This window comes from Lepisma saccharinum, chromosome 7 (assembly GCF_977018435.1).
Source record: "Lepisma saccharinum chromosome 7, izLepSacc3.1, whole genome shotgun sequence".
NCBI lineage: Eukaryota > Metazoa > Arthropoda > Insecta > Zygentoma > Lepismatidae > Lepisma > Lepisma saccharinum.
Genome location: NC_139235.1, coordinates 91,206,889 through 91,234,845, shown reverse-complemented (window position 1 = coordinate 91,234,845; position 27,957 = coordinate 91,206,889). Strand labels below are relative to the sequence as shown.

Here is a 27,957-nt window from a genome sequence, read left to right as displayed (position 1 = left end):
AAGGGGATGGCATCTGAATTATTTCTAGTTTTGTCTACCTTTGGTTAAGACCCCCACCAAACATCCTTATGCCCGCCACTGGAGCAGGCCCGTAGCCAGGATTGTATTTCGGGGGGCTGCTCATCCCTTATCAGCACAGGCGTCGCCAGAAATATTTGTAGGGGGAGGGAGAGCACTGATAAAACTTGATTAGTAGAAATAATAACAATAATAATTATTACCACGGTTATAATTGTCATTTTACAATAATAACTATTATAAGCTATTGAAAATAGACCAATTTTAAACAAAATTTATTGTTATTGTTATTATTATATAAATGGAGTCTTTGTTACTCAATCTATAGTATGAGTGAATATCCAACACAATTGTTGTCCGTTATTTTTCTCACATTTTGAACAGTTAGTGTACTGAGATTCATAGTTATTGCATTTTGTTATTAACTTTTACACATTGTTAAAGAAAAGGCTTTAAAAGTTAGGGGCAAATTTTTCTCATAAATTTTATATTGTATGACCTCTTACAAAGAAAATACATTTTGAGAGTTGTGGATCCATTTATTCTTTGGATAAAATAGTAGAATGTAACACTATAACCTGGTTCCTCTATTATACACTAAACTCTTTTCGATCTAATATTTAATCCTGCTAAGGAAGTAAAATTGATTACCACTATACTCTATTTAAATTAGATATTTGTAGGATTTCTGGGGGGCTTCAGCCCCTTTAGTTCCCCCTGGCTACGTGCCTGCACTGGAGGATGAGACACAAGAGAAAGAGAGAGAGAGAGAGAGAAAGTATTTAGGAACAAATTAAGAAGACCGCGTATCACAACGGTGGGAGCCGCATGAGAGATGAAAGGGTGCCGCCAAGCGCGTATCTGCCTGCCTCGTAGTGGTTCTGCAGCACAAGGAATTCCGGATCACATCTGAAAGTGATTCCACACTCGCGTGGGTCTGGCCAAAAACAGGAAGAGCTTCTCTACTCCTTTCTCTTCCCCGAGGCGCAGGCTGGAACAGGGCAACAACATTTTATTAATATAAATTTATGATCCTATTCTTCATGGATACGTAAGGACTTGCTGAACAAAGGAGGAGTGATTGCAGCTTTTATCTCGCTGATAAGAAATTGCTTCCACAAAAAAAGAATGACACTGTTGCTGTTTGACTTAATATTTACCGTCACTTTCTCAGTTCAGGTTTAAAGTCCTGATTGGGGTAATTGATTGATTCATTGAAGCTCTAACAATTGAGTAGGCTTTATGATGAAACAAATAGTTTTATTACTAACAAACACAATTTTGTCGCTAAACTTCTCTTTGCTCAACATTTCGATGTGCTACTAATACATCTTTCTCGCGAGCTAGGAAAACTAAAAACGATTCTTACTCATAATACAGGGTGTTCCAGAAATCTCTGACCGGCTCCAAAACTGTTGAAGATATCAATCTAAGTTTTGTGCCACGAAAAAGTGGCCTTACCCCATCCCTCGACCTGCCGAAACCACAGCGCATCCTAGTGCTTCTTCTCTCCCTCTCTCTGAAAGTGAAAGATAATTTGAGCAGGCAGAGAGAGAGACGAAAGAAACAAGAGGGGAGCAAGAGAAGAGAAAGAAAATGAAAGATGTAATTGAGACAGACGAGAAAGGAGGGAAATTTCATTTTCAGGAGAGAGCGGGCATCTCAGATGACGTAGTCTTAAAGCTAATAAGGGATCCCGGGTTCGATCCCCGGTGGTGGAGACACACGTAATGGTTCGGATCCTACTTTAAACTGTAGGTCCAGTCCCGATGGACTTTTTAACAAACTTTTCTCAAAGAGAAGACAAAACGCTAGGGAGAAAACCCTTGGGTACATACACATATCAGGGACTAAAGAACAACGTACACTCCTTGCACACAATGAGTCAAACTCGTTATCGAAACACCTTTGATCGTTGAAAGCGCACCGAATCCATGAGCTTCCAAAGATGACGATGCTTTTTGCAAAAGCTACTAAATAAAGCGATACCACTATGGTATCAGCTACTGTCATAGATTAGCTGCAATCAGCCAAGAAGAGAACCGTTAAGCACGACCTTTTATGCATAATCACTTCAGGTACGATGTAACATTGTCACGGTATCTAGTGACATGTATAACGCAGTTCGATATAAATTATTTTTTGTTTATTGATTCATTTTATGCACAAACATGAAAGTGTGAGGTTTGATTTTATTTTGTGAATAAACTTGTATCCGAGCCAGACACTCGGGAGTTGGGAGATGGGGTTTTTCTTGAGTGACAGCGGAACTGTCTTTTCGGCTTAGGACATGACATATTTGCACCGACACGGAGATAAGGAAAGATTATTTTCGCCGCTACCGAGCTTGAGTAGCAGCAGGCGTTCGAACCCATGTTCACGGATGACCAGAGATCCCCAGCTGGACCCCACGCCTGCAAGTATCGAAGACGCCTCGGTGACCGAGTTTCAAGACAATGGACAGAGGTCATTTCCACCCCTCTGAAACAGAAGCCAAGCGACTTGAGCGTCATTTTCAACGGAAGAATTCGAATCTCTCTTAAATACGCGGTGCTACCATCCCAGACACAGTTTTTACCCGGATTTCATAGAGAGAGCATCTCCGCGCTACACTCTCGCGTGATCATTGCTTTGTGTCCGTGAACTTTGTTTCCTTTCGTACTGTGAGCGACTTGCAGATAGGGAGTTACCAGTGTGCGCCTTATTTTGGTGAAGATTACGCGGTGATTTGTTTTTGCCAAGCGTGGACTGCATAATGATGGAGGGCTAGAGAAGATAGAGAAGGGAGCCGTCGCTCCCCCTGACGCCTGCAACGACGCCGAAGCCAGTCAGCCAACGCCAAAGACGACACCAAAGCCAAACACTGCCCAGAGCCCGAAGGACGTCTTCAGAACGACGCCGATCGAACCCAGAGGGAGAGATTGAAGGACGACTCCAGAACGACGCTTCCAGAACGACGCCGAATCGAAGCCAGCCACCAGAGAGATTCCGAACCGGCGCGTGACCACGTACATCCGACGCTAGTGGCAAGAGGAACGCCCGAAGTACTAAGGAGGTGCAAGTACACCAGATCGTCGCAATTATTCTTCGTCGCGATCGACCTCGGAGGACAATTTCGCCACAAAGGAACCGTGTGCAAGTCCCGCGTCCAGGAGAGATGAATGACCACGCCATGTAGCAGAGTCTGGTACAGTATACTTCAGAGGGTCTCATGTACATGTAAACGTGCGTCGTTAGTATCAACACCGTACTGTTAACGCCGAAGTCTCATTTATTTGCGAAGTTACTCAGGAAAACCTAAACCTAACCCCGCGTCTGATAATTTTTGGTATTGTTATAAAAAGAGTTATTTCAGGTTCAGATGTGCTAATTTAATTGTCTGCATTCAGCGTTAGAAGCTCCATTTCATTTCTTTAATATTTAGTGTAAATTGTCAAAGTGTGCTCCCTTTCTTGTGTAACCGACCGCCCCGTCGCGCCATTTAATTTGTCGATAGTTGACTGGTGAGTCCCTTTTAATTGTGGAAAGCGTAGTTGTTTTTATTGCAAGGTCGTGTGCGTGAAATAGTATTATTTGTTGCATAGTGGTTTTTAAGGTAATTTTTGCTCGCGCCGACGATTGATTAGTGTATTCCGGCAGCTGGAGCCAATTAAGTTTTTGCATCACTATGTAATTGAGTAGTTGTTCTCATGGGACGAGAGAGGCTTGTGTGTAATGCCCCCGTCCGGGAAACTTGTATAATGTCGAGCTGCGACTCGATGCATACGTTCATTCGAACGAAAGATTTAACCACGCCGACCCAATTGTCTTAGTTAACCGCTTTCCGAGGGCTGGCACTTAAGTTAAATTAAAAGAGCACAGGAGCTGGCAGACAAATGCCCTAAATTCACATAAAGGTTTAAAAATTAAAAGGAATGATATGTTAATGAGATCCGTAATATGTATTTATACTTCATATGTAAAAATACCTCATGTGTGTGAAAGAGAGATAGAGTGAATGTTGGGAGAGCTTGAGGAGGCTTTGTAAACAGTTGTTGATTGCAATATTTTTTGTTGTTACAATATATATTCACTTTTTTACCGTTCGTCAGTGTTGTTATTTGACGTTTTTCAGGTACCAGATATTATGCTATTAGTGTTTTATGATTGTTCGAATCTACATATCAAAGGTAAACAAAACAGTGTAACATTTCAAGGTATTAATCTCCGCCTCGCAATACTATGACAATAAACGACCGTCTCAGTACCGAACTTGAAAACCTGGACCGAGAGTCACGACCGGTCTCCCGTACACATAACGACGTTTGGCCCCGTGCCGGGGTATGATTGACACGTCATTTCGGGGATCGTGAGTGCACTCGTTACATTTGGCGCCGCGAACATGGGACGGCAACTTTTGTCATGTCTTTCCAGGAAAGCCAGGTTGCGAGAGCGGTAGAAATTTCATTGTTGTATACGTCATGCATAAAATTCTTGTGTTAGGTTCCTGGTTATTTGTGTGTTTTTCGTTTTGTATTTCGAGGGTTATTTTCATGTATTTGTCGAAGGTTCACGTGTAAGGACACGTTATTGGGCGTAATTAGTAACAATAGGGCAGATATTTTTTTCGGCGAAAGCAGCAAGGGCAGCTGCATAGGGCATTTTTTATGTACTTTTTGTGTATTTTTTTGGTTGTTGGCGTAATTTATGGCATCAGGCTGAGTTGCGGGATAAGGGATTCCCGACGGACCTCCTTTTTCTTTTTATGTATCGATTTGTAATTCACATTTTGTGTGAGCTCGCGTAAGTTTGCGTAACTGTTCCAAAGTGCGACAGAAGATTGAGCAGATAATTAAGGAAAGGCCTTCATGAGATTAAGGAATCGTCACATAGACTGTTTGAACAAGAGTGACGTCATGATGGTTTGCAAGGTTTGTGGACAGGAATTTTATGATTTCGAAGTCGACAGCGAGGGAGATTCCGGACCGGTTTGTCTCCAGTGCAAGAGCCCGCCAGGAATGGAAAGGGAGATACCAAGTGCCCAGGGGGGTACATCACGTGCGGACGATGAACACAGCAAGGAACAAGGAGATGACGTAGGAAGTGGCAGTGGTGCCAACCAAATTCAGCTGGTCCTCCAAATGCTCCAGGGAATGCAGACCGAGATGCGGACCAACATCCAGGGATTGGAAACCAGGGTCCAGACCAACATCCAGGGATTGGAAACCAGAGTCCAAACCAACATCCAGGGATTGCAGGCTGAAATGCAAGGGGTCCAGACCAACATCCAGGGATTGGAAACCAGAGTCCAAACCAACATCCAGGGATTGCAGGCTGAGGTGCAAGGGATGCAGACCGAGGTACGAGGGATGGAAGAACGCCTCCAAGGGACGGTTCGCGCCTCCGGAGAAGAAATAAAGCAACAACTCCTTCAGACGATCCAAGAATCCGAGGTTCGAATCGAATCCAGGATCGCCAGGACCGACGCTCGCGTCAATGAACAGGAAGCCAAGGTGGCAACACTGGCGCAGAGCGTGCGTGAACAGGAAGGAGCCTTGCAACACATCGGTCAGCAGTGTGCACAGCTGGAGACGGCCTGCAATCGGAGCAACGATGCCCTCGAGCGACAAGTGCGGCGAGCAGCGAGCATAGCAGAAGGGAATTCCGACAAGATAAAGGAAATCGAGGATAAACTGCAACAATTGAACGTAGCTGACGTCCCGGGATCATCGCGAGAGCCGGCAGCTATGACGTCACCACAGCCAGCTGCGGTCCCCTCGTCTTCAAGGCGCGCGAGTGACGCAAGACCGACTACGCTTGTCAACGGAGGAAGCGAAGTGGAACCTGGAATACATCTTCCATCGCCGCGACCGTTCGAAGCCCCAACTTCAACCCGGGAAGATATACGATCTGAACCAGCACCAACGAGAAGAGCTCTGTTCCCGCCGGAATATAAGAAACATTTCAAGAAGTTCTCCGGGGCCGACAGGATTTTGCCGTCTGCCTTCATCGAGGAATTCGAAGCAACAGCGCGGGAGTTAGGACTTGCGGATGGGGAGCGATTACTCGTGCTGAAAGGCCTAATGCAAGATCGGGCAAAGAACTGGCTGGATCGGAATGAAAGACACTTTCATTCATACTCGGCGTTTAGGGAAGCGTTCCTGACACACTTTCAGCGCCCTATGCAAGTGGAAAGGATGCTCATCCAGCTGAGGAACGAGAGGTACGACAGGAACGGGGGACTTACTTTTGCGCAATATTTCTGGCGTAAGTTCAATGAGTTCCAAGCTCTCCAGCCACAGATGACCACGTCGGAGATAATTGCGGCCCTAATTTATCATTACCCGCAAGAGATAAGACGGCATCTCAACGGGGCGTGCGTTTACGATGCAGAAGCCATGTCGCTCACTCTAGAGAACCTAAACCAGTGCGAAGAGGAACGCGAGAGGACGCGAAACGAAAGATGGAACAAAAGAAGGCGACCGGAGGATGAAGGAAACCGGGGAAACAAGCACCCACGCGTCCATTTCGTCCAGAGGAGGTACGATGGGCAGCAACGCGCTCCAGGAGCCGAAGTTCGCCAGTTTCGAGATGATCCGCCTTCGCCACGACAGAGACGCCACTATCGGGGACAGAGACGTCGAGGTGGTCAGACTCGCGGTTCGCCGGGTCACCATGGCAACAGCGGCGACAGCAACTTTTACAACGGTCGAGTGAACAATGGTTATTATCAACGTCATCCCAACAGTAGACCGGAGAGCCCGCGTTCCGACAACGAGAACTTAAGGCGCAGCCCGCCAAGGGTTCAAAGGAGCCCGACGCGAAACGCGAACGGGCCGAATCCCAGCAACACGTCTCCACAGCCGGGGCCGTCAGGTCGACAGCGCCGAAGGGAGGAATGGGATGGCGAAACATGGTTAAGCGACATCGCGCCATTTTAGAAGTATAAAATAACATTGCGCCATACCCAGAGTGTATAAAATGTATATTTATTATGTAAATTGGAGGTATCATTTATATCATGTGTTTTGTGTTATCGAACTGGTTGACTTTTCTTGTACAGGGTGTTAAAAAATTTGTAGTCAAAATTTCATGCCCCTGAGTAGTGAAAAATTTTATTCGCCTACAGAATTTTTTGATCGGAAGGAGGGCGAGATGTCACGGTATCTAGTGACATGTATAACGCAGTTCGATATAAATTATTTTTTGTTTATTGATTCATTTTATGCACAAACATGAAAGTGTGAGGTTTGATTTTATTTTGTGAATAAACTTGTATCCGAGCCAGACACTCGGGAGTTGGGAGATGGGGTTTTTCTTGAGTGACAGCGGAACTGTCTTTTCGGCTTAGGACATGACATATTTGCACCGACACGGAGATAAGGAAAGATTATTTTCGCCGCTACCGAGCTTGAGTAGCAGCAGGCGTTCGAACCCATGTTCACGGATGACCAGAGATCCCCAGCTGGACCCCACGCCTGCAAGTATCGAAGACGCCTCGGTGACCGAGTTTCAAGACAATGGACAGAGGTCATTTCCACCCCTCTGAAACAGAAGCCAAGCGACTTGAGCGTCATTTTCAACGGAAGAATTCGAATCTCTCTTAAATACGCGGTGCTACCATCCCAGACACAGTTTTTACCCGGATTTCATAGAGAGAGCATCTCCGCGCTACACTCTCGCGTGATCATTGCTTTGTGTCCGTGAACTTTGTTTCCTTTCGTACTGTGAGCGACTTGCAGATAGGGAGTTACCAGTGTGCGCCTTATTTTGGTGAAGATTACGCGGTGATTTGTTTTTGCCAAGCGTGGACTGCATAATGATGGAGGGCTAGAGAAGATAGAGAAGGGAGCCGTCGCTCCCCCTGACGCCTGCAACGACGCCGAAGCCAGTCAGCCAACGCCAAAGACGACACCAAAGCCAAACACTGCCCAGAGCCCGAAGGACGTCTTCAGAACGACGCCGATCGAACCCAGAGGGAGAGATTGAAGGACGACTCCAGAACGACGCTTCCAGAACGACGCCGAATCGAAGCCAGCCACCAGAGAGATTCCGAACCGGCGCGTGACGACGTACATCCGACGCTAGTGGCAAGAGGAACGCCCGAAGTACTAAGGAGGTGCAAGTACACCAGATCGTCGCAATTATTCTTCGTCGCGATCGACCTCGGAGGACAATTTCGCCACAAAGGAACCGTGTGCAAGTCCCGCGTCCAGGAGAGATGAATGACCACGCCATGTAGCAGAGTCTGGTACAGTATACTTCAGAGGGTCTCATGTACATGTAAACGTGCGTCGTTAGTATCAACACCGTACTGTTAACGCCGAAGTCTCATTTATTTGCGAAGTTACTCAGGAAAACCTAAACCTAACCCCGCGTCTGATAATTTTTGGTATTGTTATAAAAAGAGTTATTTCAGGTTCAGATGTGCTAATTTAATTGTCTGCATTCAGCGTTAGAAGCTCCATTTCATTTCTTTAATATTTAGTGTAAATTGTCAAAGTGTGCTCCCTTTCTTGTGTAACCGACCGCCCCGTCGCGCCATTTAATTTGTCGATAGTTGACTGGTGAGTCCCTTTTAATTGTGGAAAGCGTAGTTGTTTTTATTGCAAGGTCGTGTGCGTGAAATAGTATTATTTGTTGCATAGTGGTTTTTAAGGTAATTTTTGCTCGCGCCGACGATTGATTAGTGTATTCCGGCAGCTGGAGCCAATTAAGTTTTTGCATCACTATGTAATTGAGTAGTTGTTCTCATGGGACGAGAGAGGCTTGTGTGTAATGCCCCCGTCCGGGAAACTTGTATAATGTCGAGCTGCGACTCGATGCATACGTTCATTCGAACGAAAGATTTAACCACGCCGACCCAATTGTCTTAGTTAACCGCTTTCCGAGGGCTGGCACTTAAGTTAAATTAAAAGAGCACAGGAGCTGGCAGACAAATGCCCTAAATTCACATAAAGGTTTAAAAATTAAAAGGAATGATATGTTAATGAGATCCGTAATATGTATTTATACTTCATATGTAAAAATACCTCATGTGTGTGAAAGAGAGATAGAGTGAATGTTGGGAGAGCTTGAGGAGGCTTTGTAAACAGTTGTTGATTGCAATATTTTTTGTTGTTACAATATATATTCACTTTTTTACCGTTCGTCAGTGTTGTTATTTGACGTTTTTCAGGTACCAGATATTATGCTATTAGTGTTTTATGATTGTTCGAATCTACATATCAAAGGTAAACAAAACAGTGTAACATTTCAAGGTATTAATCTCCGCCTCGCAATACTATGACAATAAACGACCGTCTCAGTACCGAACTTGAAAACCTGGACCGAGAGTCACGACCGGTCTCCCGTACACATAACGACGTTTGGCCCCGTGCCGGGGTATGATTGACACGTCATTTCGGGGATCGTGAGTGCACTCGTTACAACATTCCATTCTTCAATTCTCTGCAACATTTGCGGGGAAAAATGGAATTATATTTCAGAAGAGTATACCATCTTACGCTCAATTACATCCATAGCACCGTTTATACGTCGCATTGTGTCATATCACCGTGGCGATTGCGATTCACACGTCGCTTTTCATCCCAGCGGAAGTAGGAAAACAAACCTTTTCAACCTATAAATTATTACTGGGTGGGATCTCTACATTGTATATTAGGCAATTCCATAGTTATGGATGTAACATGTTCAAAACTTTACAATGTATATTTTTTTAAACAAATCACACAAAAGCTTACATTTTACTTTACAAGGTCGTATTAGCATACACAGTTTAAAGTGGGATCCGAACCACTATGTGCCTCAGCCGGGTATCGAACCCGGGGCCCCTTGATTACAAGTCGACGACGTTACCACTACGCCATCCGAAAGGATCTTTACCTCCTCATGTAACAATAAGTTATTCTATTACTTTTCATAAAATTGTAGTATTATTGTTATTACTCAATTATTATTATTATTATATTATGAAAGTTATCATTACATGTGGGAAGATATATCTGTATTTATAGTAACCAGACTAATCTAGTTACAGTTCATCCTTATCGACGCGATGAATCTAAGAGATGTAGAAAGCGGCGCTAAGTAACCAGTACACGCACTAATTTATCCATAGCTCTAGCCTGCTAGGAAAATGTCCTTTCCGGGGACACCATCCACTCGATGAAATAAAAAAGGAGTAATTTTCTTATCGCGATATGGAAAAATAAACAATTATCACACGAGCATAGAAAAGGCTTGTACGACTCTACGCCTTAAACGTACCATGTCGGGCATTGCTCACGAACTCTGCATGCCTACAGAAATGACAAATGGGAAAACCTTCATTCCCAGCTAAGAACAAGTAGACCACATGCACGGGGAAGGGAGGTAAAAAAAATCGTTCTCCATAACCGGGTTGCATTGGTGACTGTATTGAGTCAATGGTGCATGAAGAGAACTGTTTAACTGTTAGTTTGCTTGTACCCCAACGTGGTATTTTACGGAAGAATTGATGAGGCAATTAATCTGATGACGTAATTATTTCATAACTCTCTCGCAGTCTCCATGCTACTGAAAAAAAATTGAAATTTAAAGACTTTCAGCTTTTTGAAGTCCACTTTGTGCACAGATAGGCAAATCATGCCTCCAGTGGGTATCGAACCCGGGACAGCTTGACTACATGGCGACGGCGTTTTTGCTTAAATACTTACAGCGGCAATCAATGTAATGGATGTATATATTGAAGCAGGGGCATCCCTAGGATTTTTTCAGGGGGATCAGACACGGCATTTGCTTTAAAAAAAACTTCTTTAGATTGAAGTTATCATGTTCCTGCAATAACCAGTGCCTTGTAATAATCAGTCCTTTATCATAATTAGAGCTAATTACTGCGAGGAATGAAATTCTGTGTGTAAAATATACACTTGAGGTAGAAACTCATTTTATGGGGAGGCAAAGGTCCCCATTGGCCCCCTTACGGACGTCCATGTATTCAGGATAATATTATGTTTCTCGGGGGCTCGTAGGATCGAAATGAGACGTCAAGGAGAAACTTTATAAAGAAAAGCTGTCTGCCTTAATGACCTGTATACGCTGTGAAACTGTCCGTTGGCATGCTGTACACATGTATAGTAATATTCTGATACGAGAACGAGACAGGTATTTACATCTCGAGAGACTGCCAAGTCTCGTCTCGCTATTAGGGATGGCCAGCCACAAAATCCGGATTGCAAATTATCCGATATCCGTTTCGGATATCGCAACAGATAATCCGGATAGTACAGATTTCACGAAGGATTTGTAGAAAATCCGTACAATAAAATACGAACATGGCGAATACAAGAAGATGTGGATAGCCCGTGAAACTGATAAACTACAAAACTGTCCGGATAATGCATACATTCGAATATCCGAACATTTGGGATAATCCAAATATCCGGATTTGGCCATACCGAACACAAATTCCACACAGGATTTTACTGGCTGCGGGTCCAAGCATGCACGGATGCACCGCGTGAAAGAGAGGTTGATATTTGTGTGCCTTCCGGAAAAGTCGTGCTTTGAACAACCGACAGGGAAAACCGTCTACAATGATTTGCGTAAACCCTTTGACCAAACATACAAGCAGCTACGGTCAACACCATGCGGGTGCCAGGTGCTGACACTGTGTGAAATCCGTCTTCAAATATTCAAATTCCAGCCGTTTATGACTCTTGACCTCCCGCCATGTATTGCCCGAAGACGGCATTTCTCCATCGGGAAAAAGTTGCTCGCCTTGGGGCCATAAGGTTATATAAGCCAGTCTTTACAAGCATAACAAGCAGAGGGTCTTCAACTTAGGTGGCTTTGACCCAGTTTACAAGCGATAGTGAACACATGGAACTATGCAGGCAATGTTCGACGCTCTAAGCATTACTGACTTGCATGGGCGTCGGGAGGGGGGGGGTCGAAGAGGTCCGTCGACCCCCCTCTGGAAATTGGCATCATTCAAGTTACAAAAATAAAATAAAAACAAAGTTCGTTCCTTTTATTGTTAATAATATGAAGCATGAAGAGAATAACGAAGTAAGAAGTGCGTTAAACCGAAAAAAATATAGTGTAAAATACAGGAACGAGTTTCTTACAATCTTCTGCCATTTAAATCACAGAATAAATGGTTTCACAGTTTTCACAATTAAGAAAACTAGAGCTGTATGTAAAAAGTCACAAAACATAAACACTTTACCAAAAATGTATTTCTAACTTCTAAGGCTGTTTTTTTAACGAGGTGTGTAAATGTTAATAACAAAATAGAATAACTATGCATTTCGTTACACTAATTGTGTAAAATTGAAGAAAATAACGGAAAATAGTTGTGCTGGATATTCACTCATTTGGTGGATCGAGTAGAAATAATAATAAAATGGAATAAAATTTGTTTTATTTTAGTTTATAAAAGTTATTATTTTATAATAATAATCATAAGCATAAAAATATGTATTTCTATTATTCAAATTTTATCAATTGCCCAGCCCACTAGAAAAATTTCTGGCGACGCCCATGCTGACTTGGATTGTAAGTTCACATCCCTACGATTTCACAACTGAAGATTTCGGATTCAACCCTGTCCTGAGAAGTGTCCATCCAGAGATTAACCACACCGCTCCAAAATTTCCTGAACACCCACCCCCTAAATTTTGCACAAAGACACAATTTATGGACATTTTCGCACTAAAAGTACACTTACATTCTGGATAAACCCCTGTGGCTATCCATTTCACATATTCATCGTTCATCTTCTAGTACCCAAGTGAGGCACAAATGCGTCCCGAAATCACAATAGCAGCTACAGAGCGGGTAAAGTAGGGACATAGTCGAAAAATGGATACCTGAGGAGTAAGGGGTGCTAACCGCATCTCCACAAATGGCTGAGATTGCTAACGTGTGGGATCCTACCTCCACAAGTTACCATGTGCCTTCACTAAAATTTGCGAAGTGTATGGGCAGCTTTACCTTTCTTTATGTACATTTCGACATCAATGCTTGAAACTGGGTTCGGGGCACAGATTCCAGCAGAGGGGGTGCGGTGGAAAAATATAGCGTAGAAATCCAAACTGTTTCTCGGAAAGAAGGGAACTTTAGTGTAATTCCTGAGTTAGTAAATGATCATATAGACGTTGAAGACAGTCTCACTCCAGCACTGATGGCATCCAGTTTTGTATTTTTTTCTTAATGACTACATCCAGAGCGTGATAACCAACATCGACCGCGTTGTGGGAAAGGACACTAAATGCTAAGCTAGCGTTTCATGGACTACCTAAAGAGGAAGCTTGCCCCTCCAATGATGGTAACACAGGAAAGACCGACCACTCTTGGCATCTCCGAACTTGGCCTATACGTGGATCTTGATGATCGAAAGCGTTTGTAGATGGAAACAGCATCGGCTCATCTCCGCCCAAGAAACGAGTCCAAACATCCTGTTTCCTTCTTGCGGCTTACTTTAGACAACAATCTACGAATGGCGAAAATGGTAGAGGATGGGGGAGACTTTGGACAGAAATTAGTAATCCGATGATAGAGACAGGTACTGATTAAATATAAAGGCAGGGCTGTAGTCAAAGGTATAAGGCGGTTGAAGTAATTATTGAGATATCCCTTTCGGTATCAAAACCAATGTAAAAGTAAGACTTTATATAATCTAAGATTTCGAACTATCGAGTAAGCCCCATGCGAAAGCTCTTCAATGTTATTGTTTCTCTTTTCCGCAACAATTGGTGGCGAACTATAGGCTAAATAAAAGGTTCAAATCCTTAATCGCGACAACTAAGGTCTATTTTATTACAGTTCTGAACAGAGATATTTATTGCCTTTTCTGTTCATTTGTTCAGCTTTTATGTATAAATATTTTTCCAAGTTTCTAATTCTGTTGTGTAATTAGCAGAATTATTAAAGTTATTAAAAATTAGGGATGGGACCGATTAATCGGTACTCTATCGGTATCAGCCGATATAGGCATATCGGTGTATCGGTAAAATTACCGATTATTTTACCGATCCAATATATTGATAAATATCTTATAATTTAGTGCAAAATTCTGCCATTTTGTTGTAATTTTTATGGATAATCTCCATGCCCTTCTTTCTAAAAAAAGTAAATGTGTAAATATTCAACTTATTTTGCACTGCAGTCACCTTGAAACATACATTTATTAAGGAGATCAATGATCATTTCAGGTTCTTCAAGGACCATTTCTAATTTTATATCGGATCGGTAGAATATCGGTTATCGGTATCGGCAAATTTTATATCGGTACTTTATCGGTATCGGCCAAAATTTCATATTAAAAATATACAAACTGATAATTTACAAAAACAATATTAACAAGAAAATAAAATACAATAACATGTTCACTACTGATCACATAAAATACTGCTGTTTATGTTTCAATGTAATCATTAACATATGGGTTTCAATTCTTTTTTATTTTAAAAATACCTTCTCCATTGTAATATGCCTCTTTTATGCCAATTACCATATCAGTATTCCACCATAAATGGCATTTCTTGGTAGAAGTTATAGGATTTCATCCATATATTTCATGAAAACATTATCCGAAGTTATTGGAAAAATGGCCCCCACTCAAAGTTTCAGGAAACCTAGCGTACACCCTCTGAAAATTTTGAGACCACGGCACTGGATATGGGGAGAGGTTTGACTTCAGTGTGGAGTGTTAAAAGGGCGAAGGAATTTACCTTGAATGTGAATCTTAGAATTCTCAGAATGTTAGTGACAGTGGTTCTATTTCTTACGTCTATTCTAAGGTGACTGAATTAGGTTAGTGCCACTTTTGGCAAATTGCAAAGATGAGGTCGAGTGATGATGTGATGAAAGGACACTCACAAAAAACATACATGCCCAGGCTTGGATTCGAACACGAGAGCCCTGGCTTTGTTTGATTGATTTGGTGTTTTTAAGTCCACTGTATGCACAGTAAGGCTAATCGAGACTGGACCTACAGTTTAAAGTGGGATCCGAACCACTTGTGCCTCCACCGGGTATCGAACCTGGGATTACTTTATTACAAGGCGACGACGCTACCACTGCGCCATCGGGAAGACCCACGAGAGCCCTGGCATCATAGCACTCACTCTGTGCTAACCACTCCAGCACAAAGTTCAGCCAATAAAAAAAAAATTAAAAAAGTTTCCTAATCATCATTAGCATTCATTCTGCTGACTTCTAGAACATTTTATTTTGGCTTCCAGGCGGTGAAATAATTAAGATAGTTCTGATCAAGGTGGACTGATTTCAATCAGGTTATTTTTTTAAAAAAAAAATCACTGACTTAATGATCTAAATTACGAAAATTGTAAAAGAGAACGCCTAGGTGCCCCATGAAATTTATTGTGCCATATTAAATCAATATTGTTTTCAGTTTGCAAAAAATTGGATCTATTTTTTTTTCTGTACTGCATTGTAAATTACTAAAGAGAGAAGTTATGACTACTAAGTAATTCAGACTCTTGCTGCTAAACAATTTTGCCTTAAATGCATAAATACAATTGTTTGGAGGAAAAGAAGAGCAGCACATTTTATTCAGATACAATTTATTTATTTGTTATGGTGCCTCTATGTTTCTGCATTATATATATATATATATATATATATATCTTCTTCTCCTATGGCGCTGCAGCCCGATATCGAGCCCTGGCCTCCATAATAGAGCCTCTCCATGCTTCTCTGTCCAATGCTTTCCTCCTCCCAATTTCTCATTCCTAACATTCCTTTCACATCTTCCTCCACTGCCTCCATCCATCTTCTCCTGGGTTTCCCTACAGATCTTCTACCTCCTATTGTACTATAAGCCACTATCTTGGGTATGCGATGTGCATCCATTCTTTGGACATGTCCTGCCCACTCTAGTCTTTTAAATTTAATAAAGTGGGATATACATAATTCTTTGTATAGATGGTACAATTCATTGTTATATCTTAATCTCCATCCATCTCTGTCTCTTACTGGTCCCCATATTCTTCTCATAATTTTCCTTTCAAAAGCATCCAGGTCCATCTCGGATTTCTTATTGAACGTCCAGCTCTCGCTTCCATAGTACAATGTTGGTCTGATTATAGATTTATATAGTTTAACCTTAGTTACTCTGTGTACTTCCCTGGTTTTGAATATCCGCAATAGCGAAAAATAAACTTTGTTTCCTTGATTTATTCTCCTTTTGATTTCATAGCTTTCATTTCCATCTTTATGTATTTTTACTCCCAAATATACAAATTCTTCTACTAGGTCAATATCGTCATTACCTACTGATATTGTTTTTCTTGCGTCATATGCCTTGGTCTTTCGACTCTGGATCATCATTTTGTTTTATTTAAGTTCATTTGTAGGCCAACTGTGTATATATATATATACCCATCAATACAATGAAACTGAGATAAAATGAGGCTCTTCTTTCACGACTGAACTTTCATCAACGCTTTTGCCCCCTAAACAGAGAGTCTACGCACGCCTATGGGTTGTAGACCAAAATATTGAGAGCTCCCACAGGAATTGAAACCAAAGGTGGGAGTATTAACCACTTCGATATACAGGAGCCCACACTTACTGTTCCTCTTCGATCATATAATTTCTAACTTAGTTCTCAACCTTTGTGAGACCGCAACTCAGTAAATTCTTTTTTCAAATGTCTATGTTCCGACCACAAGTCTAGAATGCTAATCGTTCAATCACATGGCTGCGCAATATAAGTACATGTCAAGATACAATCAAGCATACTGCACAATATTTAGACTTGTACTCTATTTGCAGATATTTTCATCAGGACATGCAGGCATATCTAATAATAAGAAGAAGTTGACAATAGAAATATTAGTTTAAAATAAATAGTTGTTTTATTTTTATTTCCACAATTCAGTTTTATGTCACAGGTCTGACACACCACCCCATACAAACACAAGGAGAGGATTTGGATTTTGCTCGAGCAACAAATAGTTTTCATGGACGATGCTAAATAGGTAGTGTATGGAATTGAGAACTTCATCGCTCGACCAGCCAAAATGAGTGGTATACACTTGAAGCCCTGTAGTGCACGTATAACCATAATTTTTCTGTGGTAGTGAACCTTTAAATATAATTTGCAAAGTGAAAAACGTAGTGAAATTGAAACTTAAGTGAACATAGTCATCATCTCCATGTTACACATGTAGTATAGTGTTCTATCTTGCCAATAACAGTCCCAATTAGCCTTACTGTGCATAAGGTGAACTTAAAACACCGATTTAATCAATCAATCCAATAACAGTGATATATGAAAATGAAATAGATGATATTGCGCTGAAAGTACCAAGGTGGATATTTTACATGTATGTATCTACGATTATTGTCACATTAAAATGATATTCCATTGTATACACTCGAGCGAGCGAAAGTGGTTCCACCCAGTACTCTACTTTCTGGTGATATGCATGCATGCACATACAAACAGTACGAAGCAGTGAAAGTACTCAGAAATTGCAGGTTTTAACTTACGTGGGCCATACTTTGGGATCAAATATCCCCGTTATTTGCTTTCCTAACGCTGAAAACACTTTTACATTACATAAAGCATTCAAATCTGTCTATTAAAAAAAAATTCGACATAATTCTCGAGGGGGTACAAGGGTCAAACGGTCCCCAAAGATGGGTCAACACTGAAATTTTTTAGCTACCAGCAAGAATTGAACCTACGACCACTTGCACCAAAGACGAGAGCTCAACATGTTTAAGCCCGAAATCTCATAATGCACACAGATAACAGAACTCAAACACATCACTTACGTTCTAATACTACATTAAGTTCCATTACTTATGTCAGCCATTCCGGGTTACAGATGGGACATTCAGTGTTGATTTTCCCTAATAAATCTAACTTTCTTCGTTCATTTAAAGTTTAATAAACAAATTAATTATGTGAACAATTAAAAGATTTAGTTTACTTTCAACTCCACATAAATGTTTAGTATTTTTTACTATGGTTAATGAAATAAAAATAATTTAAGTTGCGTTACGGACGGGACATGATTTGGACCCCATTATTTTGCCTACAATTTCACTTTAACATTCCTGTGAATTACAAAGGAAATAATGATTGATTTTGTTATACATGCTAGGGCACCACATTTAACATACTATAATAGGTATTGTAATATTGTAAGTGTTCTGATTAATTTAGGAAAAATTTTGTATAAAGGCTATGGCTGTTACAGATGGGACAAAAATGCATCAAGTCAAAAATGATGGAAGTCACAGATTACACCTGAGTTACAAAAAAAAGGGTATATAAAAATCTTAAAAAGCAAAAAAAAAAAGTTATAGTTTTGCAGTTTACTACTAATTTAGACTATAACCTTTGGAAATATAATGTTATTAAGCTATTATTTAAATTTTAAAATTTTTGCTTTTTTATTCTTCTGCCCCGGAATGGTTGATTTCCTTCACATGAGGATTGGGTCATTTTTTTTTTTCAAAAACATTTTCACATGCACTATCGATAAAGAAATATCCAACACCATTTTATCTATATTTTGTGCACAACTATTCAAACACACAAAATATCATTTTGAACTTCACATATCATTTTTGTAGCATCACTGAAAATTCATTAACTTTCTTTAGCGCAGAAATATAAAAAATTTGGACATTAGCACGGAAAGAAAAATACAGGGTGCAGGATCGCCATGGCATCTGAAAATTTCCACTTGGTGCTGAATTTTTTAATTCGGTTCTTATTTATTATTCTTTTAATATTTGAGTATGTTTATGGAAATTTCCATTACCTTTCTCTTAATAAATAGTATAATATTACGTGTTTTTTTTAATGTTAGTGTTTTCTGTATCATGTACAAAATCAAATAAACATACCAAAATTTTTGCACTGTTGCAAACAGAATTTTAAAATTTGCAGCAATATTGTAGAGTTGGCCATATATTAGAATGCATTGTATAGTCATTCCTTCTGTTATCAGCTGAGCCTTCTTTAGGAAGCCACCCCTGTGCAATCTTGTATTAATTAATAAATTAAATGTTTTAAAATCACATTTCATATCTTATCTTAGTTGCATTCAGGGATTTTTTAGCCTGTATTTGAAAAAAAAAAACCGAAAAGATGGCTGACTCCTGAGGAAAAGTGGTTGGCGCCTGAATTATTTTTAGTTTTGTCTACCCCTGGACATTAGTAACATAAAAAGTAAAGTATATTTAAAATTAAAATAATAAAAGGTATTGTTATTTATGAATGGACCAAAAATTAAATTATGCCAAAGAAAGAAAATAGGACTTTCTAAGTTTTTCTATATTTCACAAATACCAGTAAAAGCAAAGCACTTTCTAAAGTGTGTACAGTGACATGCCTCCAAGAGAAGTCACAAACCCCTTCCTCAGTTGTCCTTCCAAAAAGGAATGCTGGGCATGTGAAAAGATGGTAAAGCAGAGTACCATTACTAATAAAATAGAAATTGCATCTTATTCACCATAACTTGTCATTTTTGATTGCTTTAACTGATATATCAACATGTTTTCTTGTTATATTTATCATAAACTTGGTCTCTCCATTGCATGAACTATGGTGTATATACCGAATGGCATAGTGGTAACTAGCTTGTGATCAAGAGGTTTCTGGTTTCAATACCCAGTGGAGGCATATAGTTGTTTGGAACCCATTTTAAACTGTAGGTCCAGTCACGATTAGCCTATCTGTGTATAAAGTGGACTTCAAACAAATTTTGACTTTGATTAACTATAGTGGATTTGAAATTGAGCAATGAAAGGAAAATGAAAAGATAATCCTGGCCCACGTTTAATGTAAACTTACACAATTCACTTAGAATAACCAAGCAACCTAATGTTTTACATTACAAGAGATTCATAGCACATGCCATCCAATGAAATGTACTGAAAGACGTGAGTGCAACCTTAAAAAATGACAATATTCATGAATCTCCCTTACTTGAGGTATCAGCTATTAAATAAAGGAACAATATTGAACAATAATGCTTGGGCATTAATTACATTCACGAGAGGGTAATTTCTATTCTAGTTGAGAACACTCCTACACTACTAGTTTTCAAAAACCTGTTTACATTTTCACTGAAACTGACAGATTGCGTTTCTAAAGCAAATACGATTGACTATTTTAACTAAATACACCATGTAGGGAAGGTTTTACCACAAGAAATAAGCTATAACCGTTACTAACTTTACTTAAATTCCGAGACGATTGTTACATGAAAAGTAGATGCCATATAAACAACAATAATATCATTACTGTCAGTTTAAGTCAATGGCTCCTAAATTACACTAAATCTGCACGTTAGTAAATGCAATGTACAACTCTTCCCATGTAGCTGTAATCACTTAAGTGTCATATATCCCAATCCTGAAGACCGAAGTTACTTTTCAATAAATTAAAAACACGGAGTATACATCAAATTATTAGGATATAACCTCTTCACCTGACGAAGTTTGTAAACAATAGCGTATTGTAAATAAGACCAATCCTCAAACAAAAGACTTTGTAATTAAAAAGCAGCATTCACTGTAAAGCCCTAAAACAGATAACTAGCACAGGAGTCAATAAAAGAATCACATAATCTCTACATATGTAAATTTCGTTAAATTCAAGTAGCCTGACTTCAAGCAGTTGCCATCGATTAAACTGTAAAATGACTTACCGAGCTAGGTGGAGAACTGCTTGCGCTTGGAGATCTTTGAACGGTTACCAGGGCCATCGTGAAGAATTTCAGCTCACTATGAACACGACACTACCACGCTTATAGTCATATATCTTAAATTTTTGTGTATCTAACTGGCGAATAAAATACATAACTTGACAGTACACTTCAAACAATTACGCGACCGTCTATTTCACCCATCTTTTGCTACTCTTACAATACAAGCACTGCGCATGCGCAAACTCCAGGTGATGTTATGAAAAATTTTCGAGTCGCACAGGCCACGTAATTTTTTCTAAAAACATGTTGTAAACGAAGGAGAAAGCAATGACTTAATTACAGTAATTGCAGGGCAAATAAATTGGAAACAAGTAAAATGAAATCGTTTTCTAGCACCATAGTTTCCAATACTTAGCAAATAATCTAGCTACGTGTTCATTTGGATAATTAACCGTAATTTGCGAAAGAGTTAAACTGATTTTGCACGATGTTTTTGACAATTTTGAAAGTTGGTTAATTCGAATCACGAAGGTTTTAAATGGTAATTCGAACCACGGAGGTTTTCAAATTAATTTAAATAATTACGAAAATCGAAAAATATATTAATATATGAAATGCTTGAATCGTCATGGTATCATTAGTACACTGTCTAATCTATGCTAATATTTTGCACACAAGTATACGCCCCGAATTCGATTCCCGGTGGAGGCACATAGTGGTTCGGATCTCACTTTAAACTGTAGGTCCAGTCCCCATTAGCCTTACTGTGCATAAAGTGGACTTAAACACAAAATCAATCAATCAATCAAAAACAAGTATACGCTAGAAAATTTTGGTATTTTATGGTCTATTGATGTTGTACCCTTGGTGAACTACATCATACCATCATACTTTGAGTTAAAGCAAAAATAATTAATACCGATAATTCCAAAGGAAAATTAACTGTTAAAATAGATAGAAGATCACTTCATTTGAAATCAATTATATGTTTAGAATTACCATTAATACTTACCATTCAAATATAGAACCCACGAGATACAAAAGGCCACAGAAATAGAACGCCGTTGTCGTTTCAAACCCAAAGCGTCTCACGAAGTGTTAGTCGTTTGATGACGTTCGCAAGACGTTGCTCGTATTCACATTAAATGCGCGCAGGACGTTCGACCGATAAATAACGTTCTTCAACTATTATGTCGTGTGCAAGAAGAAAAATTAAACCAATGCTAGACTAAAGACTTGCTAGAAATGAAGTTTACGATCTTTATATCATTTGTGGTTCAAGCATATTTTATGATTCTAGTTAGAATTGCTGTGTGAATTAGTCATTTTGCTGTGAAGTATACTCTTTCACTGCAGAAGTCACGTATTAAGAACATTACAGAAGATTATTTTATTCCATTTTATGTTGTTTTGACTTCTTAACAAGCTTTTCCACCTCTATAGATTAATAGGGGCGAAAGCGAGACACACAATAGCGACTTGAATTTAACTCAATTTTTGTGTAAGTCCATTTTTTGCACACATATGCTAATTGCGACTGGGCCTAGAGTTTAAAGTAGGATCCGAAACAGCTACAGTATGTAACCATATAATTTCTATGATGTAACATTATTATTCGTTCACATAGAATTTCCGTGGAAAAAATGTCATATATACTAGTAAATATAATCATTTTCATATGTACCTGAAAATTAATGTTAATGAAGGTTTCTCCAACAAATGTCAATAAAAATGTATGTTCAAAGTGTGTAGACAGAGCATATAATTTGTGTGAAAAGAGAAAAACCCGCTGTTTCATGCTACATTGTTAATCGTACAGGCATTGTTCCTCGCATACAGCGGCGCCGCTATTCGGGGGATTTCGTGCAGTTTGCAACTTCGTAACAAGTTTGAACATGCAGGTTCGCTCCCCGTCAAGCGGAATGCTGGCGTAGGTATTGTCTATCTATCTGCGTGTTCGAAATGGGCAAGGTGAAGGAACTTAGTTCCGAACTGAAGGTTGTTATTATAAATTTGTCCCTTAGAGGTTATTCGTTAAGAAAAATTGGACAAGCAGTCAATAAATCACACTCCACAGTTCAATATATAGTAAACAAATTTAGAGAGGAAGGTTCAACACAGAATGTGCCGAGAAAACCAAAAGAGAGACAGACGGTTGAATAAACGTGACGAACGCTTTATTTTAAAAAGAGTGCGAGAAAACCTCCGACTAAGTGTTCCTCAGTTATGACCGTTGGCAGAAAATGTTGCTGGCAAGATGATGTCCGATCAAACTGTCCGACGTGCCTTGTGGAAGCATGGATATCATGGTAGAATACCACGAATGAGGCCGTATGTAGATAAGGTTAATCGCAGGAATAGACTTTCATTCTATGGTGGGTCATTAATGATTTGGGGCTGTATGTCGTCCAAAGGTGTTGGTACCAAGCAGTTTATTGATGGTATCATGGATGCATATGTCTATTTGGACATATTGAAGAACAATGTAAAGCAGAGTGCCCAAAAAATGGACATGCCGCCTATATACAGATTCCAACAAGACAATGATAGTAGGCATAAGGCGCGAGTTAACATGAATTGGCCAATATGGAATGTGCCCAAACTACTACAAACACCAGCTCAAAGTCCAGACTTAAATCCCATTGAGCATTTATGGGCAATTTTGAAGAGGCAAGTCCATAAAGCAGGCGTCAAGTCCAAACATGAGTTGATAACTGTTGTGCAAACCGATGGCCGCGTGCACCAACGCCGATTATTTCAAAGTTCAGATGAATGAGATCAATTTTAATCCACTCTAAATGAACTTGGTTTAAAGATTTGCATTGCACCAACGAAAAACGACGTTCAGGAGATTCCGTTCAACTGATCCGAAATTAATTTGTAAGGCTATACCTGATTGGGTGGCTAAAACAAATGACAATCAAGAACCCCATAGAGTAATGTGTTGTGTTAAAGTATCAACATGTAGGAGAAGAAGATAATTCGGGCTGCAAACTTCTCTGAATTTGAGAGATGTATTAATCAATCTTGTCAATATGTACAAGGATGTAGTGGAGTGTAAAAATAATAATAATATTAAAAAAGAACTGACGGCACAACACAAAAGGAGTAGAAGAAAGCATGGAACCTTCTTCTACAAGACTTTAATGCCTCACGAAATGCTTTCTATTTGAGAACTGCTTACGCTGAACCTCGCCCGCTCAATAAAGATATATTATTATTATTATTATTACTGTACGCTGTAAGAATTTGAATTTTTCATTTCTTAATTCTCATATATTTATATTGTCGAGTCGTGTAAATAGCCAGTAACATGTATTTTCGTAACTTTATACAATCCTATTTCCAACACCATGTAGAAATATCGTAAACATTGCTCTGTTCTATTTTACCTTGCACGTAATATATGACATTTATATATGTTTTGTGTTCTGGGATAGAAAGTACAGTATTTATAAACATTACGACTTTGCACCACAGAATCACAAATCATTATTATTATTTTGGCAGTTTTTAGTTTACATAGTTCTCGAATTATCAGCATTGTATATCCAACATCTCTAGCGTTTGTACGTTCTCGATATCACTTTCCGCTCTTTTTATATTAAAAAACAACTGCCTGCAGTCGAAGCGTCAGCATCGTGAACCAGGATCAGACACCAAAACGGTGGCGAATGGCCGATCAGAAGATAAACTCGTTTTGATGTTCCTAGATCGCGATCAAGTGTCGAACCGTCCTCGTGCAAGGGAATTTTCCAGTGATCCTTTCCCGATCCGAGTTTAAAATTTGATCTTGGTTCGTGCACACGGCCACGAGTGGAATAAATTAAGCTCGGAAACATGTCGGAAACTGGTTAATTCTATGAAGAACAGGTGTCAAGCAGTAATTAAAGCCAAAGGATACGCATCAAAGTATTAGAACTGTCAGTCAATTTGCTCTGAATATACTTTCTCTTTTATATTATTAAGTGTACGAATAGAAAAGTTGTACCAAAAAATGGCATGTTTCTCTTTCAGTTTCATTTAATTTATTATTGCCATTGGTTATACAGAATTTGGGTAAGATTTTATGTTCCTAATGATATTAGTTATTGAATTGTAAAGAAATAATTTCAAAAGAGAGTATTTCCTTTCAGATATTGAAGCAATTTCTTTGGAAATCCGTGTGTAGGATTAAGAATGTTACATAAAGTATGTGACTCCACTGTGTTCGAATGCGATTGATTGATTGATTTACTATATTTTACTTCGCTTCTTGTGCCACTTTTGGCTAATTTGCGAAGATCGGGATGAGTGATGATATGATGAAATTGATGAATGGACACTCACAAACATACATGCCCAGGCCGGGATTCGAACCCGGGACCCTGGCGTCGTAGCGCGATGTGATAACCACATGTGCCGGCTGCGTGTTCGAATCCGAAGCACACAATAGCGAAACAGCAAAGAGAACATAACGACCTCTATTTTTATTATACATGAAATACTTCATTAAGTGATCGATGCATGATACCGAAGGTTACGTGTTCGAATCCTGGTCCAGGCATAGGGATTCCTTTGTGATCGTTCCTTTTTTAGCCTCGTTTAATTGTCATTCATCCTCATCGCCGCAATTTGCTTAAACAGGCAGAACACGACGTAAAATAATAAGAACGTTAAGCACAGAAGGAGCAGTGTAACATGTGGAATCTTGGCCTTTCAAGCAAAGTCGAGACTTTTCAAGAGTGTTTGCAGTTGAACAACTTTGAATATCTCAACACAAACCAAAATTGCTTTATTGTGAGATTTATTCGAAATGGGATGACTGATGGCCGCGTGCACCAACGCCGATTATTTCGAAGTTCAGATGAACGAGATCAATTAGGTTATCTGTGCATGAAGTGGACTTAAACAAAACAAAACAAAAAATCAGATAAACTTACAAAAAACACCCTTCCGAACCTAGCATTCCTAGCGCGTTGTGCTAACCACTTTGCCACGACCAGCCGTCTTTAACCCATGGCCCGCCTCAGAGCCCTCTGCCTTGGCCCATACTCGTTTGAATAATTAAGTACTTAACATAAAAACCGGATTAAGTAAATGGTAGATGGCAGCATCGTACACTTCTAAATACTGTAGTGTAGCTTCGTGGCTCGCGAGCATCACTGAAATTGTTAATGTGGCCCGCACTGTCTGACAAGTTAAGACACCTGCCTTAAGCCATAACAGAACAACTACGAAGTTCACGGTAATTCTAGAGCCCGCCACTTTAATTTGTGACTAATGCAAATGACGATGCATAATTATAGATAAAATAATTTATAGTCTTGTGGTATAACAAAATCTCTTCCATTGAGCCGACTTCCGTGGCAATGTGGTTAGCACAACGCTCTAGGATGCAAGGGGTCCCGGGTTCTAATCCAGGCTTGGGCATGAGTGTTCTTTGTGTCACTTCAATTGTATTAAATCACTCATCCCCATTTTCCCGATTAGCCAAAAGTGGCAGAAGAGCGAAGTATAATAAACCAAATAAATCAATCAATCTATTCCTCTAAATCTGTTAGCTTTTGTTATTCATACAGACATTAACCTTCTAAAAATTTTATAAATTCTTTATTCATGGGCGAAGTTCAGCCTGTGGCTGCTCTATCACTTAACCCGCGTTAACATTGTGTAAACCTGGCCTCCCCGATGGCCCAGTGTAGGGCCTCCCCCATGGCGCAGTGGTACCGTCATTGCCTTGTAATCAAGGGGTCCCGGGTTCGATACCCGGTGGAGGCACAAGTGGTTCGGATCCCACTTTAAACTGTAGGTCCAGTCCCGATTAGCCTTAGTGTGCATAAAGTGGACTTAAAACACCGATGCCCGGTTCGCTCAACCATCTTTAAAACGTTCTTAACAAGTTGATAGTTAACGCATCACTAAAATCTTAGCAGCCTGTTAAACATTTAATGTTCGCTCAAGCGATTTTATAGGCCCGTTAACTAACGACATGTTAGAGACGTTTTGCTTTGATGCCTTGCTATTCTCATACTTTGATACGAGAAATGCAACGTTTTCATTGGTTGCACCGTGAACAGTAGACTGTGCGTAAGCGGATTTGGGCTTTTTTGTATGAAATCCCAGGAACAAAAATAAATAAAGTAATGTGTAACACATAAATATATGTTTAAGAAATGAATGTCAGTTAGGCATTTGATCACACCGAAAATGTTATGTATTAGGATTAACAGTTACTGTACATTGTAATTTCGTAAGTTAGATTTAAATGAGTGCCTACCGACTGTAAATACAAGATCATGAATATATAAATAAAAACTACTGTTCTAGGTTAGGGTAATCTGTTTGAAGTTTGATAAATTTAATTATATTACAATGGCATTACAAAAGAGGCCTAAAGGTGGAAATGAACGTGTGTTTGCTATAATAATTTTCCTCAACAAAAGAGAACATTTCACGAAATGTACACCATGCATAACTTAACTTACTGTGCCATGGCAATTAAATAATATGTAAATATTGCAAGTCACTTCTATTGGCATTGATGTGAATGTGGCATTGCAAACAAGAAATCTACTGTTTCCAAATAATCACTGACAAAAAAAGAAGGCACGTAAAATGTTTACCAGTATGATTACCGTTCATGCATATGTACAAGGGACGTTTCTGAATGGTTGCGTTTTTGTTTCGTACAAATATTTTTCAAAGAAAAAATATATATAATACAATACGATATTTTATATTTGATTTATCATAAATGGTAAAGAGGACAAGTACACTGTTAGACAGTATCCTCACCACTTGTACGAACGTACAGTGCAAAGAATAATTTCCGAATGCGTGGTAGTGTGTTTTACAAACAAATATGCATACTTTTACAATGTCCATGCACGAAACTACATTACCAGAAATGATGAAATTGTAGTCATTCAGAAAATGTACCTTGTACATGGAACGGTTGATTAATATGATATTTTACATTTGATTTATCATAACTGGTAAAAAACAACAAAAAAAACAAGTGCACTGTTAGGCAGTACCATTACCACTTGTACGTATATACAAGGAAAAATTTCCGAATGGATGGTAGAGTGTTTTTCAAACAAATATGTATACTCTTACAATTTCCATGCACGAAACGACAACACCTTTAAGCTGCTTAGGACCTGAAGCTTGTTTCCTTAATGAAACATACATGTGCAGTACGGTTTTACAATATGTTTGATTATTCATTATGTGATGAAATTGTAGTCATTCAGAAAATGTACCTTGTACATGGAACGGTTGATTAATGATA

General features: G+C 39.5%; 1 protein-coding gene across 2 annotated transcripts in view; it reads right to left on the bottom strand.

Moving 5' to 3' along the window:
* ssh (Protein phosphatase Slingshot) overlaps positions 1 to 21,765 on the bottom strand; it is a 239,497-nt gene extending 217,732 nt beyond the window's left edge. Inside the window, exon 1 of one of the 2 annotated variants that reach the window (XM_083125602.1) lies at positions 21,694 to 21,765. In XM_083125602.1, coding sequence (XP_082981728.1) covers positions 21,694 to 21,696 — 3 coding nt within the window. In that variant the 5' untranslated portion in view covers positions 21,697 to 21,765. Of the gene's footprint in view, positions 1 to 20,681; positions 20,884 to 21,693 lie in introns of those variants that run through there. The other variant, XM_083125601.1, reaches the window with a different exon arrangement.
* Between the last annotated feature and the right edge of the window lie 6,192 nt (positions 21,766 to 27,957).